At 30.3% G+C, this 18,242-nt stretch overlaps 1 protein-coding gene across 1 annotated transcript in view; it reads right to left on the reverse strand.

Annotated features, from left to right (window-relative positions):
* LOC143227370 (uncharacterized) overlaps nucleotides 1-18,242 on the reverse strand; it is a 119,728-nt gene that overhangs the window by 61,765 nt on the left and 39,721 nt on the right. The window contains exons 7-8 of the mRNA XM_076458824.1: nucleotides 16,735-16,807; nucleotides 13,673-13,852 (exon numbers count right to left, since the gene is read on the reverse strand). Coding sequence (XP_076314939.1) covers nucleotides 13,673-13,852; nucleotides 16,735-16,807 — 253 coding nt within the window. The remainder of the gene's footprint in view (nucleotides 1-13,672; nucleotides 13,853-16,734; nucleotides 16,808-18,242) is intronic.

Consider the following 18,242-nt stretch of genomic DNA (forward strand, 5'->3'; position numbering starts at 1 on the left):
AGAGAAAACATCCCTGGTTAAATGAATAGCTATCTCTCACCAAACAAAAGATCTATTAATTGTAAAATTAAGTTTTTGAATGATTTCATGTAAGTGTAAGCTGATATAAAGACTCCTGAGATCAGAAGTTTTGATATATTTAGTTTTCAAAGGGCAGATGTTAATCTATATGTGGCTACCAAAAATTCCATAGAATTCAAACAAAATCTTGTGTTTGTATTCAATAGAACTTTTGAAATTATGCATGAATTAATACCTATCTTTTCTTTTCTGATGCTGCAATGCTTCTTCAAATGGTCTTTGATGTACTTCAGACCTTCATCCATTAAAATATATATATATTTTTATGGATTTTTAGGCTCCAGCTATGAATCTCTATTTATATATTTATAGTGTGGCTTGTAATGCTAACTCTAAGATTGCAGGCACCTCTGTTATGTGCATGTCACAAGATTTTACTTTCTCACATTCAAAATTCATTTAAAGAATCTGATCAATGTATTCCAATGAAATTAGCATTAAAATGTATTCCATGCTTCAAATGCTTATATTATTCATGTTTTACTTTCTTTATTTCCAAAAAAACCTTTAAAAAATTCCTAAATTTCAGTTTGAAGCGAAAATTCACAAAACTTTTGGGCTTTGTAATTTGAATACTTACCGATGTATGCTAATATTCAATGTATAAATAGAATTCAAGTTTCTTGCTCTGTTTACACATGCTTTTCTCAAGTTAATTAAGATACATTCAGAGAAAATAAAATAAATTTCTTGGAACTCTTGACAGGTGCCACATCCCCTTTCTACACACAGAACTGCAATTTCTCAACCAGTTATACTTAGTTGAACTAGATGTTTATAACCAATAGAAAGACCACATTTTAAAGTACAATCTCCCACTAGTTAATTAGAAATTGGCATGAAAAATTGTACAGACAACTTCTCAAACTGCTTTTGTTTTTGCTAGCACTTTAGCATTGTTTCTGACCTATTAATATGTTAGTTAGACAATTAAATTATATTTAGGTCTTACTTTTATATTTTAGTTAATTATGTGTTCTTTATGTTTCAAAATGCATATTAGAAAGGTAATAATGTTTTGAAAAATAATCCAAACTGCTTCAGATCATCAGGCTCAGTGTAGTAGGTGAATGTCCTAATATTTTGATGAAGACTAAAGTTTCACCTTTTATTTTCTATATATGCATAAAATCAATTTGATTAAACTTGTAGCCACCATACAAAAATACAAAATTAATCTAAATTACTCTTTTTTTTTTCTCTCTCTAGAATTACTCTATATTTTAACTGCATACAATTGTTCATCCCAAATAGCCTAAAGCTCTTCTGAAAGTATACATCTGTTTATACCTGATTTTATTGTTTATTAATTGCCTTTTGGCTCATGTTCCACAAATATTTTCACCATAAAAGTTGTAAATTACTCAGCAAAAATGTAGCTCACATTATTATATTGAATTATGTAATGCAAAGCAGCTCATGAGTGTACTTTGTGAAGAATTTTTATTACTTTTTTGTTTACCTACTTCAGTATTATCTAAAATAACTGGTTTCTAATTTTTAGTTTTAGTTTTCAAATAAGAAAAACAAAAAACATCATTTACTTCTTGTTTTTTGCTGTTAGTTTCCAATAAATGTTAACCTACGTTTTTATACTAATAATATTAATATACTAATTGCTATGTACCTTAGTACTGGGACTAAGAAAACAGAAATATAGCATGCATAAAACAATGCCTTACAATTATCAAAATTAAAGCTTTCTAACTTTAGCATAAACCTTTAAATCTTACTTTAATCTTGCCAATCTGACAAATAAGAGAAGTTTTCAAACTGAAGATGAAATAAACAGTACTCTTGGCTGAAAACAATTTAATATGTAATTTGATAGACTGAAACCTTAGTTTTCTATTGGTTATAAATAATATAGTATAAAACATTAGAAAGAATAATTGGCAACTTGTGAAAGAAAGGTTGTGATAGGTGGTTCTGATTTTCTAATTCATTACTCCATAAACAAATATGATTGAAAGCTATAAAGGTTACACTTTGCCTTCATAATACCTATGTTATAATGAGTAATTTACATTGTGTACTTCTCACAGGGATGGTAAATAAATTAGAGATGATGGAAGACCCAGGAAATAAGTGTCACAATTCTCATACTAGAGGAGGTTAAGGATTACTTTATGTATTTCTCTATATTAATATTTGATTCATTAATATATTTTGATGCCAAGCTTATTCACATACAACTATAATGAAGAAGTTTAATTAAAGTTTGAATGTAACTCTTTAAAATGTTGTGACGTGCCCACTTTCAACTTAATTCTGGAATTACATTAGAGAGAATATCTAAGTTGGCTGCAGAAACTTAAAATTATTTTATGTTCTTTGATAATATTGTTAACATTGATTATGACATAAGGATAAATAGAAGCACCTAAAGTTTGCTATTTTTGATGACTGCTACAGAGTTCATTACAACATAAAATTGTTTTGCAAATAAAAATCAAATTGTTGGCTCATTTGCCTGCTGGTGTTATGACATATTTTTCATATAAGTATTTCAAAGATTCTTTAGTATCTTTTTCTGATGTATACTTATGTGAAATTATTAGGTGTAACTTATTCAAAAAAGCCCTTCTACCAGTTCAAGCTATTGTGAAAACAGTGCAAGAGAAGTACAATAATTCAACATAATGAAAGAATGCTGGCCAGTTTGTCATTATTATTGTTATCTAAATCTCTGTTGTAATTAAAAATAAAAATTATGTTTCTGTTTTAAAGAATGCTAACTTACCATTTGAATATAATCATACAATGCTATAAGTATTAACTATTGTAAGAGACTTATCCCAAATAACAGATTCTAGATTAACAAGTTCTGTGTTTTTCAAAAATAAATTTCTCAGGTTTACTTGGAAAGATTACTTATGAGTATCATATTATACAAAATTTAAACTGATTACCAACATCTGTGGAACTTACATTAACCCTAGAAGACCTGATATCATTTTTAAAATCTTTTCTACATTTGTACAGCTTTCAAACTAAATCACTATATTAATGTATTTCAATGAAATTATTTTTTTTATTAGTATGGGTGCTTCCAGGAAGGTGCGAGAGGGGTATTTGATCCCTTACATTTCACAAAAAATTGCATGTAAACTTAAATTTATAATTAAACTAAATACATATAGGAATTTTTATTAAAACTTGAAACTTGTGTTCATTTTAAATACTTACATTTATCAATTTTAAACATTTCATTGCACTGTACATCAATAATAACTAGAATTAGCGATATTGTAGAGAAAATAAAAATAAACTATAAAAATTTACCTTAAATATCTTCTTATTTCACTTAGTAGGGTCTAGAGATTAGGTAAATGAAATATAAATAGTATAAGATAATAAGTAGTATTTTTATATACTAAAAATGAAATTCACCTTGCAGGTGAGTTTTTTCAGAGTCCAAGTGCAAATAACTACATTAAATACTAAATTTCTTATTAGAAATAGTAGAGAAAAAAAATATTTTTCTGAAACGACATACTTTTAGGAATGTTCTCATTATAATTTCAAACAATTTTGTTTTTGGAATGAAATATGACAAGAGTGATGTTACTAGTTCATTATGGAGACAGTTCTTGTATAATTGAGTATTGTTATATCAGTTTGTAGAAAGTTCTACACATGATGGGAACACACACACACACACACATTTTACAAGTTAGTTAGATAGAGTTTGTGAGAGATATAGTTAAATAGATCTAGAATACATTTGTAAGTTTAGCCATATAGATCGTATAGTGATGACTTTTAAAATGTACTCACTGCAGATTGTATCGTAATAACAGTATAGAAGATTAATTCATGTTGTTAATTTGGGTTCTAAAATAACTGAACCAGCCTGTGTAGACATTTGATATAAACAAAAATTAGTTAAAGCTCTGGATATAACTGCAGTAACCAACAGGATTATTGTAGATGAATTCATTACTGACTGTATTGCAATAACATAGTACCAGAAAACAATGTATTTTCTAAAAGTATGTTCTAAAGTAATTAAACTTATTTGTGTGAAGTCTGATAAAAAAAAAAGAAAAGAGAAGGCCAATTATTTAAAGCTCTGAATACAGCTGTAATAATCAGTAATGCAACAATTTTTTTGAACCTCTGTTTGACTTGTTTTGAATATATAATTTTAAAATAAGTGGAATATGTGCTGTTCATTTGTTGAAATTTACTGCCAACTAATCACAGACACCTACTGTAAAGAATCATGGCAAGATATTCATGACCCAGCCAAGATTTACAGTGGTAAATGGCAGTAAAAGAAAACATGAACAACAGCTGAAGTAGGCCTATATATCCACAACTGTGATGTGACAACATAGTATATAAATTACAATCATGCTATATAACCATGTTGACTAATTTCTGCAAATGAATAGAGGTAAATGACTTGAACAGAAGACAGCAATCTACTAGAGTTTGTTAAACACAACAACAACTAGAGAGAGAATGAGAGACAGAGAAGATAAGATCATAAATAAAGAGAAAGAAGGAATGGTAAGAGTAAAGAGATTGCATATAGGAAAATAAAAGCAAAAATTGTGATTGCAAAGCTCACCCAATAGAAGGATGAAGGATCTAAGAGTGAAAATGGAGTAAGGACCAGCCAACCCATGTTACCCTAATGTAAAAAAAAAGTGACATGGATGATTTCCTGGATTTACCCAAATTCAGAACTGGAAGAAAGATGACTTGGCAGTCTTACTCAATCCCCTTCTCACAAGAAAAGGCCCAATAAATGTATGCAAGTATGATGTCTGAAGATGCAATGGACTATGACAATTTATAAATGGCTTTGCTAAATGCTATGAATGTACCATGGAAGTTTCTCACTGGAAGTTTGGAGTCAAATCTGACACTGGAGAAATTGTATTTTAAGTTGTGGCACATCTAAACAATATTTCATAAGGTGGACTTGTATGGCTAAGTATGAAAATAGTTTTGAGGGGCTCACATATCTACTGATATGTGAGCAGTTCAAGATTATCTGATCCACTGGAATGTCTCCTCTTAAAGGATGTAGCACCAAAATAAATGAACAAGATGATTAAGATGATAGAACTGTATAAAAAAGCCAATGGAGAGAGAACATAAGTCATAAGTCCAAGAACAACCAGTTAGAGTTGAAACTATAGGTGACTGACCAGAAAGAGAATTCCACCAAATGTGACAAAAACTCATTGGACAAATGAGTGAAGAGATGCTATGCTTGTTATAAAATGCTCACATTGTGAGTGGGTGCAAGTCTGCCATCAACAAGCAACAGCATAAATCTCAACATAAAGCAGCTGGAGCCACCTACAAAGACAGTGCTAGCAAGCAATGAGGAAAGAATGACTGTTACCAGGAATGTTACTACCATAAGACACAGAACACAGGTAATTTATCAAATTCACTGCACAAAGAAAGTGCTATCTCCATAATTAAACTGTTCATAACTGATGGTTAGTGCAAGTTAGCAAGTGGATTAACAATACCAGTACTAATTGGAGCATGTTGCAAACATTGAGAGGTGCCAACAAACAACATGTATGTAGGTAAAGAAAGTGTTGGGGACAAGAAAGTTAAGATCATATGAGGTGAAGAAGTGAAACCAGCCTAGTGTCTGATGACCAGATGACAAGCAAGGCACATGTATATTGTGCTGACTGATAGTACAGTGAGAAATTTTCTCTCAGCAAATATAAAGGTGGACACTCCACATTTGCAGGAGACCTCAAGGCTATGTGTATGAAGGCATCCATCTATGACTTGGTGCCAGGAAATAGAAGTTTGTGGGGGGACCAGACAAAAAGAATGCTGATAAGGTACCTATCAACAGTCACCATGAAAGCTCAAGAAAAGAAAAGAAAAGTCAGATAAACATTAAACCCTTTAAAGTCTCTAAAAGTGACAGCCTGAATATAGGTCTACAGAAATTGATGGAAGCACAGAAAAAAAAACCTACACTACAGAAACTATGGGAAAATACCAGGGAGAAAGTGGAGCACAAGACCAAAGGAAAAGGAACTTGCAGAATAGAGGACCATAAGGGAGTAAGGTGCTGGATCTATCAAGGCAGTTATACTGGAAAAGTTAAACAGATCACAGTACCAACAGTATACTGGACTCAAGTGATGAAGCTGGCTAATGAGTCAATTATAGGAGGACAAATGGGGGGCAAAGAAGATGGTAGGCAGAATCATCACCAACTTCCATTGGCAGTATGTCATTGAAGATATAACCAGATTCTGCAAGTCATGTGACATCTGCCAAAGGACAATACCTACAGGAAAGGCAGCCAAAGTGCCACTGGGTGAAATCCCTTTCATAGAAAAACCATTTAGCATAGTAGCTGTGGATCACTAGCACCTGTTTCTGACAAGAGCAACCAGTATGTGTTGAGAGTAGTTGACTATGCAATGTGTTATCCAATAACTATAGCATTACCAAATGGAAAGATGGAGAAAGTAGCAGAAGCCCTTCTGGAAACATTCTATAGAGTAAGTTATCCAAAATAAGTCTTGAGTGAGAGAGGGATTCCGTTTACCTCAGAACTGACAGAAAAGTTGGGCAGGCTCATTAGCACTAGACAGCTCTGTACCACCTTGTACAACCCCAGACATAATGATGTAATGGACATTATGAAAAAGTTAACAGAGTATTAGGAAGTATGCCGAATAAGATATGCTGAAAAAGACCATGTAACTGGAACAGGTATCTGCAGGAAGTATTATTTGTTTACAGAGAAGTCCCACAAACAAGTATAGGTTTTCACCCTTTGAGTTGTTGTATGGAAGAACAGTAAGAGGTCTATGTTAGACCTCATAAACCAACTTTATGCAGCTCAAGTAAGTCAGAGGCACTTCTCTGACAAGACATTCAAGGATCAACATTTCAATGTCAGATTAAAGGTTTTGATTCTACTAATCACAGTCAACAACAGTCTTACTCTACAGTGGAAATTACTTTTTGAAGTGCAGAAACTGGTCAACAAAATGGACTATAAAGTGAAAGTGGAGACAAAGTTCTGTTGTGTCAATCTGTTGAAGAGGTATTTAGTCATAAAGCACAAGTTAAATCTAGTATTTTTAGAAGTAAAATTTATTGCAGGTTTGCTTATGGATTTGTTGTATAATTCAACTGTTGTAAACTGACATTGCATTCCTCAGACCTGAATTTTCCACATAGCTTCATGTGAATATTGTTACCTCATAATGTCTCACAATTTGTAGAAAGTTTCAGGACTCAATCAAACAATACATGTTGACTTTTTGATGTAAAAGAGAAATATTTATGGCTCTGGATACAATAGTGGTAACCTGCAGGGTAATGTAAGTGAATTAATCAATGTTTGTATTGTCCTAAAAGAGTAGAGGAGAATAAATTTGTCTTGTGAAAGGGTGTTCTTAAGTGATTGATTCCAATTGTGTGACTTTTGTGAAAAAAAGAAAGAGATTTATTTAAAGCTCTTGATACAACTGTGAAAACCAATAGTGTAATTAATGTATTTTGTACATATGTCTGACTTGTGTTTAATACCATTTTAAAACAAGTGGATTGTGTGCTGATCATTTATTGTCAACAATTCACAGACACCAGCCCTATAAAAACTTAACATACCAGTTAGTCCATGTAGATAAACAGTCACAGTTTTGATACTCCAACAGGTTTCTTTCTTCCAGATATAGGAAAATATTAAAACTTCTTCTTGACAGAAAATCTGTTTATATTAATTCACCCACATACAAAATTAATTTTTATCAATACATACGGCCATCTTATGCTGATTACACTTAAACAGACTACACTTTTTATTAACGTATTTTTGTTAAAAAACTAAGGCAAATACTATAAATATATTGTTTGGTTAGTTTCATAAGTGAAATTTTAAACTAGGATTAGATAGTGGTAAGGGGCTAGGAAAAACTACATGCAAAAATAAGAAGCATAGAAACATTTGGCAGAGGAAATGAGTAGAGAAATAATTATAAGGATAGACTTAACTGTTACTATTGTAATGCTAGAAGAAATAAAATAAATGACTTCAGAGCCTTGGTAGAAATAGAGGATTTTGATCTGATAGGAATAACAGAAACATGGTAAAATGTAGATAATTTTGATAAAAGAAGTTCTTTAGAAATACAAGGTTACAGGCTATTTAGTAATAGGGATAACAGTATTAGTGGAAAGGGAGGAGTGGCTTTATATGTAAAATGTGAGTTGCATCCTGTTGAAGTTAAGATTATTACAGATAATAGAATTTTGGGTTTCTATTAGTGTGTTTCAAGGGGAAAGTTTTCAGTAGGAATTTGGTAGAGAACACCAAATTATATTGATAAAATTTAATGAGAAATTTTACAAAGACATTAAGATTTCAGCTGTTAATGAAGACATAGTTAGGGATGGTTTTAATTTCAGGCATACAGGTTGGAAAATGCTAGAGTCAAACCATGAAAGAGAAAGGTCTTTATAAAGTGTTCAGGAACCTACTAGAAATAATGCTATTTTAGATTTACTGTTAACTTCAAATACATAAATGACTGGGAGGGTAGAAACTGGGGAACATTTGGGTACAAGTGATCATTAATTTATTAGGTTTGATGTTTTGCTGCTCAAACATGGAGAGAAGGAATAATGATATTTTGGTTACAAATTTCAGAAAAAACAGATTTTGAATGGACATGACATTATCTGTTGGGAGATAGGCAGCTGAGTTACTAGGGGACACTGATCAGATGTAGAAAATATTTAAAGATCAATTTTTAAATATTCAAGGAAAATATATTCCTTATGAAAAGAAAGAGGTAACTACAAGTAAAACACCAGGTTGGTTCATAAAACGTTTAACAGATAAAATTAAAGGAAAGCATAAGAAATTTTAGTTGGCTGGTATAATAGAGACAAAGAAGATTACAGAATATCAATTAAGTTGGTGACTGAAAATTAGGAAAAATCAAAATGGATGTATGAGAAAAGGTTGGCTGAAAATGTAAATATTAACAGTAAGGATTTCATGAAATACATTAAGGATTACCAAAATGTTAGAATGTGGGTAAACCTCTTGAGGGATGATAAAGGAAGGCTAGTATCTAATGGTTATGAGATGGCTGGGATATTAAATTTTGTTTTCCTTCAGTTATTACTAACAAAGATTTAAGCAGTATTCCACATCTTGAACAAATGATAAACTGAAACAAGATCAAACAAGATGACTGCATTAATCACTAAGCTGGTTAAGAAAAGGTTAGGAAGTTTAAAAAATGATAAGGTTCTTTTGCCATATAATATTTCCCCAAGGGTTTTGAATGAGGTTAAACATTGGATATGTGAGCCACTTAGTACTACTTTTTTTTTTGTCAGTCTTTGAACAGTAGGCAGGCTGGAGGAAGTTAGTTAATGTAATTCCTCGTTTCAAGAGAGGTGATAAAAATTGTCCCAGTAATTACAGTCTAATTAGTACTACACAGTTATGAGAAAAGTTTTGGAAAGTCCATTAAAAGACACTTTGCAAAGTCATTTAACAGTTTAGAATGTTATTGGATAGTCAATATGGTTTCAGTAAGGAAAATTCTTGTCTTACAAGTCTTTTGATATTATTTCAAAAGGTTACTACTTAAACAGATGTGGGTAAGAGTATAGATTTGTTGTATCTGGATTTTCATAAAGCATTTGAAAAACAACCACATAAAAGGCTTGTAAAAAATTGTATCTTTAGGTGTGAGGTATAAGTTAACAAACTGGATAGAAGAGTGGCTAGATGAAAAAAAAGTTGAGGGTTGTTAAAAATGACATAGATAAAGGAATAGTCAATCAATTATGTAAATTTATAGATTGTATTAAGATCTTGGTTGTTGCTAATTGTGAAGAGGATGCTGCTGATTTAGATTTAGATCATTCAATGAGTTGGCAAATAAATGGCAGATGGGTTTTAATTATAATAAATGTTGTTTATCATAATCTGAATTATAATTTGGATGGGAATGAAAAAAAAATTATTTTGAATTTTGCTCAAAGCTACTCAAGGGCTATCTGCGCTTGCCATCCCTAATTTAGTAGTGTAAGACTATAAAACTAGAGGGAAGGCAGCTAGTCATCACCACCCACTGCCAACTCTTAGGGTAATATTTTACCAACGAATAGTGGGATTGACCATCACATTATAACACCTCCACGGTTGAAATGGTGAGCATGTTTTGGTGCGACCAGGATTTGAACCTATGACCCTCGGATTACAAGTCGAATGCCTTAACCAACCCGGTCATGCTGGGCCATGGAATGAAAGAAAGGGGTCTTGGTGAAATATTTGATGAGTCCTTAAAGCCATCCAAGTAATGTGATGTTGCTACTAGTAGGGGAAATAGGATTTTAGGTTGTATCTACAGAAATACTGAATAAGTTTAAAAGAGGTTATAATTTCATTGTACAGCTTACTGATTAAGCTTCATTTAAAATAGATGCATTCAGTCTTGGGCTCCTTACTTTAGAAAAGGCATTGATTGTTGGAAAGGGTACAGAAGAGGATTACTAGAATGGTGCCTGGGATGGAGGGGTTGTCATGCAAGTGGAATCTGAAACCTTTCAAATTGTTTTCTCTTGAAAAAAAAGTTAGGGTTGAATTGATTGAGGTGTTTAACCCTCTCGTCCTAGGTATTCTTTACTGAATATGACACATATATACCTTATATTTAGAATATAATTAAGCTACTTTTGTTTATACAGCAAATTATTACCTAAAAATCTATATTTTAACAGTATACAAGTTTTGAGTTCTGAATTCAACAAGGCAATATTTAAAAGTATCCTGAATTTCCTATAGTGTAACACAAGTGACACATTTTCTCTAGGCATTATCACTATTTTATTCACCACCCCTTGAAAATGTAAGAAATTAAACATGGGTTACCCACTATAAAATCGACATTGCCCAGATAATCCGTAATTTTTATGACTTTCAAATTTGTTTGGTTACTGAGCTCTCAAACAGGAAATCATGCCTCTCCTGCCACATCCACTTGTTATATCCCCTATTTCAGGGCATGTTAATAGTTCTCTCTTACACTTAGTTAATAATATCTATAACTAATTGAAAGTCAAATTTTTCATTCCTCAAATGATGTATAGTATTACACTATGTTCTGAATATGATAACATTAATTTCACTTATAATACAACTTTATTTTCCAGGGAATCACAATGGTTAGCCCAGATGAACTTGTTACGGTTCTTATGGCATAGTTAGAAAGTCAGAAAAATTGTCCAATTTTTTGCACGTCATTAATCCATGTTCTTTAGTGTGTTATTTAATCCAATAAAAATTTAGCACATTACTATCATTAGTATAAAAAAATAGGCAAAAGTTTCACCAACAGTAGACAGCAAAAAAAAAGAAGTTTGGGTAAGTCTTTATTTCTTAATTTTCACGTATATTCTTTATTAATTATTATAAAAGTAACTAAAATGTAAAAATAGAGATTCTTTTAGATTTATTGGTTGGTTAACATTAGATTAGGTAAAATAAATAATAATAACATAATAAAAATGTTTCATGAAACATGCACACAAGCAGCTTGTAAGTTGTAGAAGCTTGTAGGTAATGTAATGCAATAGTGTAATATGAGCTGCACATACCCCGAGTAATTCAGAACTTATAATGATATGAACAGTGGTTAGACATGGTTCAAAGGACAATAAAACAATAAAATTTAATAGGTTTATATTATCACAAGCTTAAAGCTACTTTTTGAAGTTATTCTAGAAAGAAAAAAAGGCAATTTAGATTTATTTAGGTGGTTATGAGGTCAAATTGTCCAATACAATTTCAAGATAAGATAGAGAAATTAATAGATAAAAGAGGTTTTACTGAAGAAAAAAACATTTGAAATCTATTTTAGGAGATTTTAAGGATTACACAAGATGAGGAAAAGTATTTTTAATCTTATTATGAAAATTACTTTGCACAAGGATTAATGAAAACAAATAATTTATATTCTCTAGGGCAAATCCTTATTTTATCAAAAATACTTCACTAAAAATATTTTTTGTATGTGAAAGACCTACTACATTAACAGAAAGACTGCCAAGTTTTGTGAAGATATACACACATACTGAAAGTTAGAAGCATTACATTTATAAGGACTTTTAATGAGTACAAAGAGATCGTGTAATCAGTCATTTTCACTGAGTCAGTGTTGAGAGAGTTATGATTGTAAAGGAAATTTCTATGATAACAGTGTTTGTCTATCATTGTGGTGACAAATAATACCGTAACATTCAAGACAATTTCTAGTATTACATTGTTAGAGTACTGTCAGGACTATGATAATGTTCCACATAAAATTTGAATACCTGCTAGAAAAAGTAACATTACATGAGTATCACACAATGAGCTGTCATTATCAATCTGAATAATGGGCTCTATTATACAATTTTTCAAAGTTGTCACTGTGTCAGAATGATCTACATGGATCTATATCATTATTATTAATTCAATAGTAAAATGTTGCCATTATCTTTCACAGTGTGATGTTCTTATTTGAGAAAATAGTAAACTAGAATTTAAAAACAAAAACATAACTAGTAAAACACATGCTCTGAATTGCTAATGGCATGTTACGTTTTACCTAATGCTTAATAAAATTCAGCATACTGACCTATAATTATAGTAACACAATTTATATAATTAGTTTTCAAGTGATCTCAATATCTTGGTAATTAAAATATTAAGCTGAACATCATACACATCCAGATCTATTTTCGAATTTTTTTCCACAAGTACTCAAGATACTATTTAAAATTTTCTTTTAAAATAATGCTTAATACATTTATCTCTTTGACTGTCTTAAACAACTCTTATTCTTTCAGGATGTATTCATGTTTCACCAGATTTCTACCTTGAATTTAAAGAATATGATATAAATGTTTAATAACTAACAAATAAACAAATACATAAAAAACAAACTGGATGAAAACCACAAAGTGTTGAGAATACTTTCAACAGTAACTACTGTGATGAGTGGAATCTGTAAATATTAAGTCACTGGACTTTTCTGAACTAATACTAACTAGCTAGACATGATAATCAATTTGTTTTTTTTATCAATCTGTATATCAGTTTATATCGGCAGTTACTATAATTCTGGCCTTTCACATCTTAAAGCAAAGTTGAATGAAAGATTTTATACTAACAATAAGATGTCCTATTGAGAATACTTTCAACAATAACTACTGTGATGAGTGGAATCTGTAAATATTAAGTCACTGGACTTTTCTGAACTAATACTAACTAGCTAGATAATACTAACGGCAGTTACTATAATTCTGGCCTTTCACATCTTAAAGCAAAGTTGAATGAAAGATTTTATACTAACAATAAGATGTCCTATTGAGAATACTTTCAACAATAACTACTGTGATGAGTGGAATCTGTAAATATTAAGTCACTGGACTTTTCTGAACTAATACTAACTAGCTAGACATGATAATCAATTTGTTTTTTTTATCAATCTGTATATCAGTTTATATCGGCAGTTACTATAATTCTGGCCTTTCACATCTTAAAGCAAAGTTGAATGAAAGATTTTATACTAACAATAAGATGTCCTATTTACATCTCTGCGGGATCGCACAGTATCACAGTACATGTCTGCTTTAGATGATGTAGAAGGACCACAAAGCATGGTTAAACTGGCAGTTGATACAGTCATTTCCATGGAGTTGTGGGTAGAATCTGGGTGATTTTCATTGTTCATTGTAGGAATTTCTTCAGAAACTGTGGCAAAATTCTTAAGCTATAGAAATGTCAAGCACTCTAAGTAATAACAACAAAGGAAAGATTGATAATTTATTTCTACAAGTAAAATAAAACATGATTTTTATGGATAAATAACACCAACTAAAATCTTAATTAATACTGTGGATATAGTTCTTATTTTTTCTCTATGCAATACTTTAACAAACATTTATGTTGATGTAAGTTTCCTACAATACACCTCTGACATGTTTGAATTTATAAAAGCTATTTCTGTTAAAATCACTTTCATCAACTAGGAATAATACATTATGGCTTTTTGAAAAAAATTACTATGTAATACTGCTTGTCAATTATCTTAGTCTCTTGTTTCATTTCTGGATTTGTGCATATTTCAATTCATTGCAAAACATAGCTAAACATTTTTCATATTAAACAAGCATAAACTTTAAAGTTTAAAATATTATTAATCAAACAATCAATAAAAACAAAATAAATATTAAGGGAGAACAACCTTAAAAAAATTGTTTAAGAGAATTTTTAAAATTTTTGTGAATATGTATATATATATTTTTGCTTTACACTGAACTATTTCAAAAATTGTTAAAGCTCTTAATACATTTTATTTACATCAAAAAGCTTAAAATCATTAGCCCTATAACTACCAACACCAAATTTAGATTCCTTTCTGCATGTGGTACTTCATCACGTACAAAACATTGGTACCATTTAATATTGCTCTCATCATATTTCACTCCAAAAATTTAATTAATATATTAAATTATTTAACATTTGGTAAGAACATTCCTAAAAGTATGTAATTTCAAAAAAATAAAATATTTAATTTTGACTTTTTCTTTGGATAGGTCAGCTGTGAGGTGATTTGTATATTAAATATAAAAATATTTTTTTATCTTACAGTTTTCACATTTCATTTGTATAATCTCTAGGACCTCATAGCTGAATATCAAATTTTTAAAGTAATTATTCACTTTATTTTCCATTTTCTCTAATATATATATTATCATTAGCATACAGTGCAATGAGATACTTAAATTAACAAATGGAAATATGAACATACCTTTCAGTTCTTTGTTGGAATTCACTAAAATGGTCATATTTTTCTTATAGGGGTAATTTTAAGTCCTTATTTTTTCACTTTTTATTTTAAATTTTCCTTTCAAATTCTTCACCTGTTATCATTTATACTCATAGATTAACTAATGGCTATGGGATTCCATGAAGCTATTTCAGCAGACTCCTCATAAAAGGTTATAATACACACATACCACCTTGTTATAACTTTTGATAGTCCAGGTGACAAGTTAAACTTACAAAAAATAGTTAAACCATTCAAATATGATTTTTAAAAGAAACATAATATATAGTGAACTAAAATATAAAAGTAAGACCTAAATACAATTTAACTTTTTCTCTAACTAATGCATATTTAAGTAAGTAATCACTGCCAAATAAGCAGACAACAGTATGAATGGCAGTTACACCTACACTACAAGAAAAACAATGTTTCAACTTCAAATTAACCATTGGTAGAGTACAGTGTTAACCAAGTTCTTTCTAATGAAAGTATAGAATGTTGGCATGACAACCATCAAATGTTGGAAAATTTATATCTGTTTCCTAGATAACACAGCTTGAAGACTTTAGATCTCATGCAACAATTTGGTCAGACACATGTACTTTGAAAACCCTTATATGCCAGAAATGGTGCTAATATCAAAATTTTTTAAAGCATGTGAACCATGTGACATAACAGCTGCAGGATAAGTATTTTCTTTAAAGGTTTCTTTTAAAACAAAGTTATTAAAACTTAGATAGCACAAAAATTCAAGTTATAACATTCAATACAATATTAATTTCATTTACATACAATGTTTAAAAAAATACTTCAACTTCAGTTCTTGTGTTATGTGATCTATGTATTATAGAAAGACTCAACTTTAACAGAAGTTGACTCTTACCTAAATAAGCTGACAATGTAGACTGTGCAGACACTAATGGACACACATTTGAAATAACTGTAAGATATAAATATTGAATCTGCATTCATTGGGGAAAAAAAAATTCCAACCTTTAAAGGGTGTCATGCCCACCTTCAATACTTTGTCTTGAGATTTACCATGTACATACAGTTAATTGACAGAAGTGTATAGACATCAGAAATAAGTACCTGCATGGGAGTTACTGTACAATAATAATAAAACCACATAAAGTAGTTAATGTTTTAGCATAAATAATAAATGACAAGGAACTGGAAAAAAGAATTAAAAATAAAAAACAAAACATAAAATTACATATATGAAAAAAAAAAAGTTTCAAAAGTATCCTACAATGAGCTAAAAGGTATGCACATATTTCTATTCCTTAACTTCAAATTTTTCCTTCCACTGTAAATTGATAGCAATAAGTGGAATTAGTGATATAGTAGAGAAAATAGACAATAAAATATAAACATTTATCATAAAAACTTTTGGTATTAATTTAGGATATTCTACTGATTATGCAAATGAAATGTAAAAACTGTTATATAATAAATTATATTTTCATACTTCATGTAAACATTACCATGAAGGTGAACTATTCAGAGGGCATATAACTGCATTGAATAACAATATGTTTTTATTAGAAATAGTAAAAAATAAAAATAAAATATTTATTTTTTTGGAAACTACATTTTTTAGGAATGTTCTTGTCAAACTTTAAACAATTTCATCCACTAGTTTTATTTTTGTAACAAAATATGATAAAAGCAATGTTACTTTCGTTCTGATAGATAAGCCAGAGGCCATAGGGTTAAACAGTTTAAACTAATGAAGACTTGGTAAATCATTTCATGCTTAAGATCTACTTAAATGAGGAAAGTTTTAGTAAACTGTGCTCACTTTCTGTATCACACAAATTAGAAGTTGGTGGATTAACCTGTTCTTCATAACTGTTTGTGCTATCAACCATATCCTGTAATTACAAATATTTTTAGATAAATGCAAAAAAAGATTAAAAAAGTGAATGTAATTTATTTTATTGGTGCTTTATTTGATAGTAACCCAATTGTTTTAAATAAGTATCTGATGTTAAGTATTAATAAATATTTACTGAACAGTTTATATCAAAATCACACCTTTTTCTCACATTCTTATTATATGACAAAGCATTTATTCTCCTAACAAATAACATAATTGATTGTCATTTCATAAAGCAGTAATATAAGGTATGCTTATTTGATGATGTAAAAAATCTATAAGATCATGAACTCTCACAACTGTTTCAAAGTTTTGATACAAAAACAGGGTGTACAGCATATAACCTACTTTAAAACCTAATGAGTTATAAAGTCTAAGGCACATGTTTAACTTTATCATAAGTGAATGATTATATCTGCTAATGAACATACAAACAGGGCTTTGTGGTGTTCAAACATCATTAAAATGATTAAGTGTTGCTATGACACAAGCTAACAGTTCAATAAGTGCTGACATACTACAAATTATTTTAAAAAATGACAATTTTCATCAGATCAGCAAGCCTGTAGTGCAAGAACATATAATTATCCCATCTGTATAGCTAATTGATAAAATTTTTAAAATTATGTTATTTTCATAATTCATTTTTAGACACAATGAAGTATTTAAATGTTTTAGCAATTTCCTACACTGAAAGTGTATTTCTGATAGATAAGTACCTCTTCTCACAAAATCGCCTTTCTTAACTATCCCATCTGTTGGTACAAATTTTAAATGCATGCCACTAATCTTTTACCTCCCACTTCTGCATATCCACATGAAATGATCATGCAACAGCTTTTCATCAATAGGAGCAATGTTGTACTACTAATGGTGGAGAGCTGCTGTATAACCGTTTATATGCAGATATGCAGAAGTGAGAGGTGAAAGATCAGTGGCATCCATTGAAAATTTGCACCAACAGAGGACAGTGCTAGTTGAGAAAAGTTTCTGTTTGTGGAGGCAAGATATCTTATTAGAAGATTAACTTTCACTTTAAGTGAGAGGGTGTTTACAGGAATAATGAAGCAATCATACAATAGCTGTGGACAATTATTGTGTTTAGTCTGCACACTTCCCATTATTTAATTGATGTAACTAGTGCAAATCATGAGCTTCTGTATGTTAAGAAATCAAATTTTATTGGTATATTCAAATTCATACTTGGGATGAAAAACTCAGTGTTGTGTGTTGCTTCAGCTGTGTTTGAATTTAAAGTAAGAGCTCCTATAATTTTTGCACTGAGATTTTTGAGTCTGCCAATCTCTAAGCATTTAGCAAATATCTTTCTCTTTTTGCTAACTTACTTTATTCAACCTTTAGTTAAAACTCTTATGTAATTGTAGCATTCACATTCCATGGATAGAGTTAGTTTATACTTTTGTTTTTCG

Source organism: Tachypleus tridentatus, chromosome 9 (assembly GCF_004210375.1).
Source record: "Tachypleus tridentatus isolate NWPU-2018 chromosome 9, ASM421037v1, whole genome shotgun sequence".
NCBI classification, from domain to species: Eukaryota; Metazoa; Arthropoda; class Merostomata; order Xiphosura; family Limulidae; genus Tachypleus; species Tachypleus tridentatus.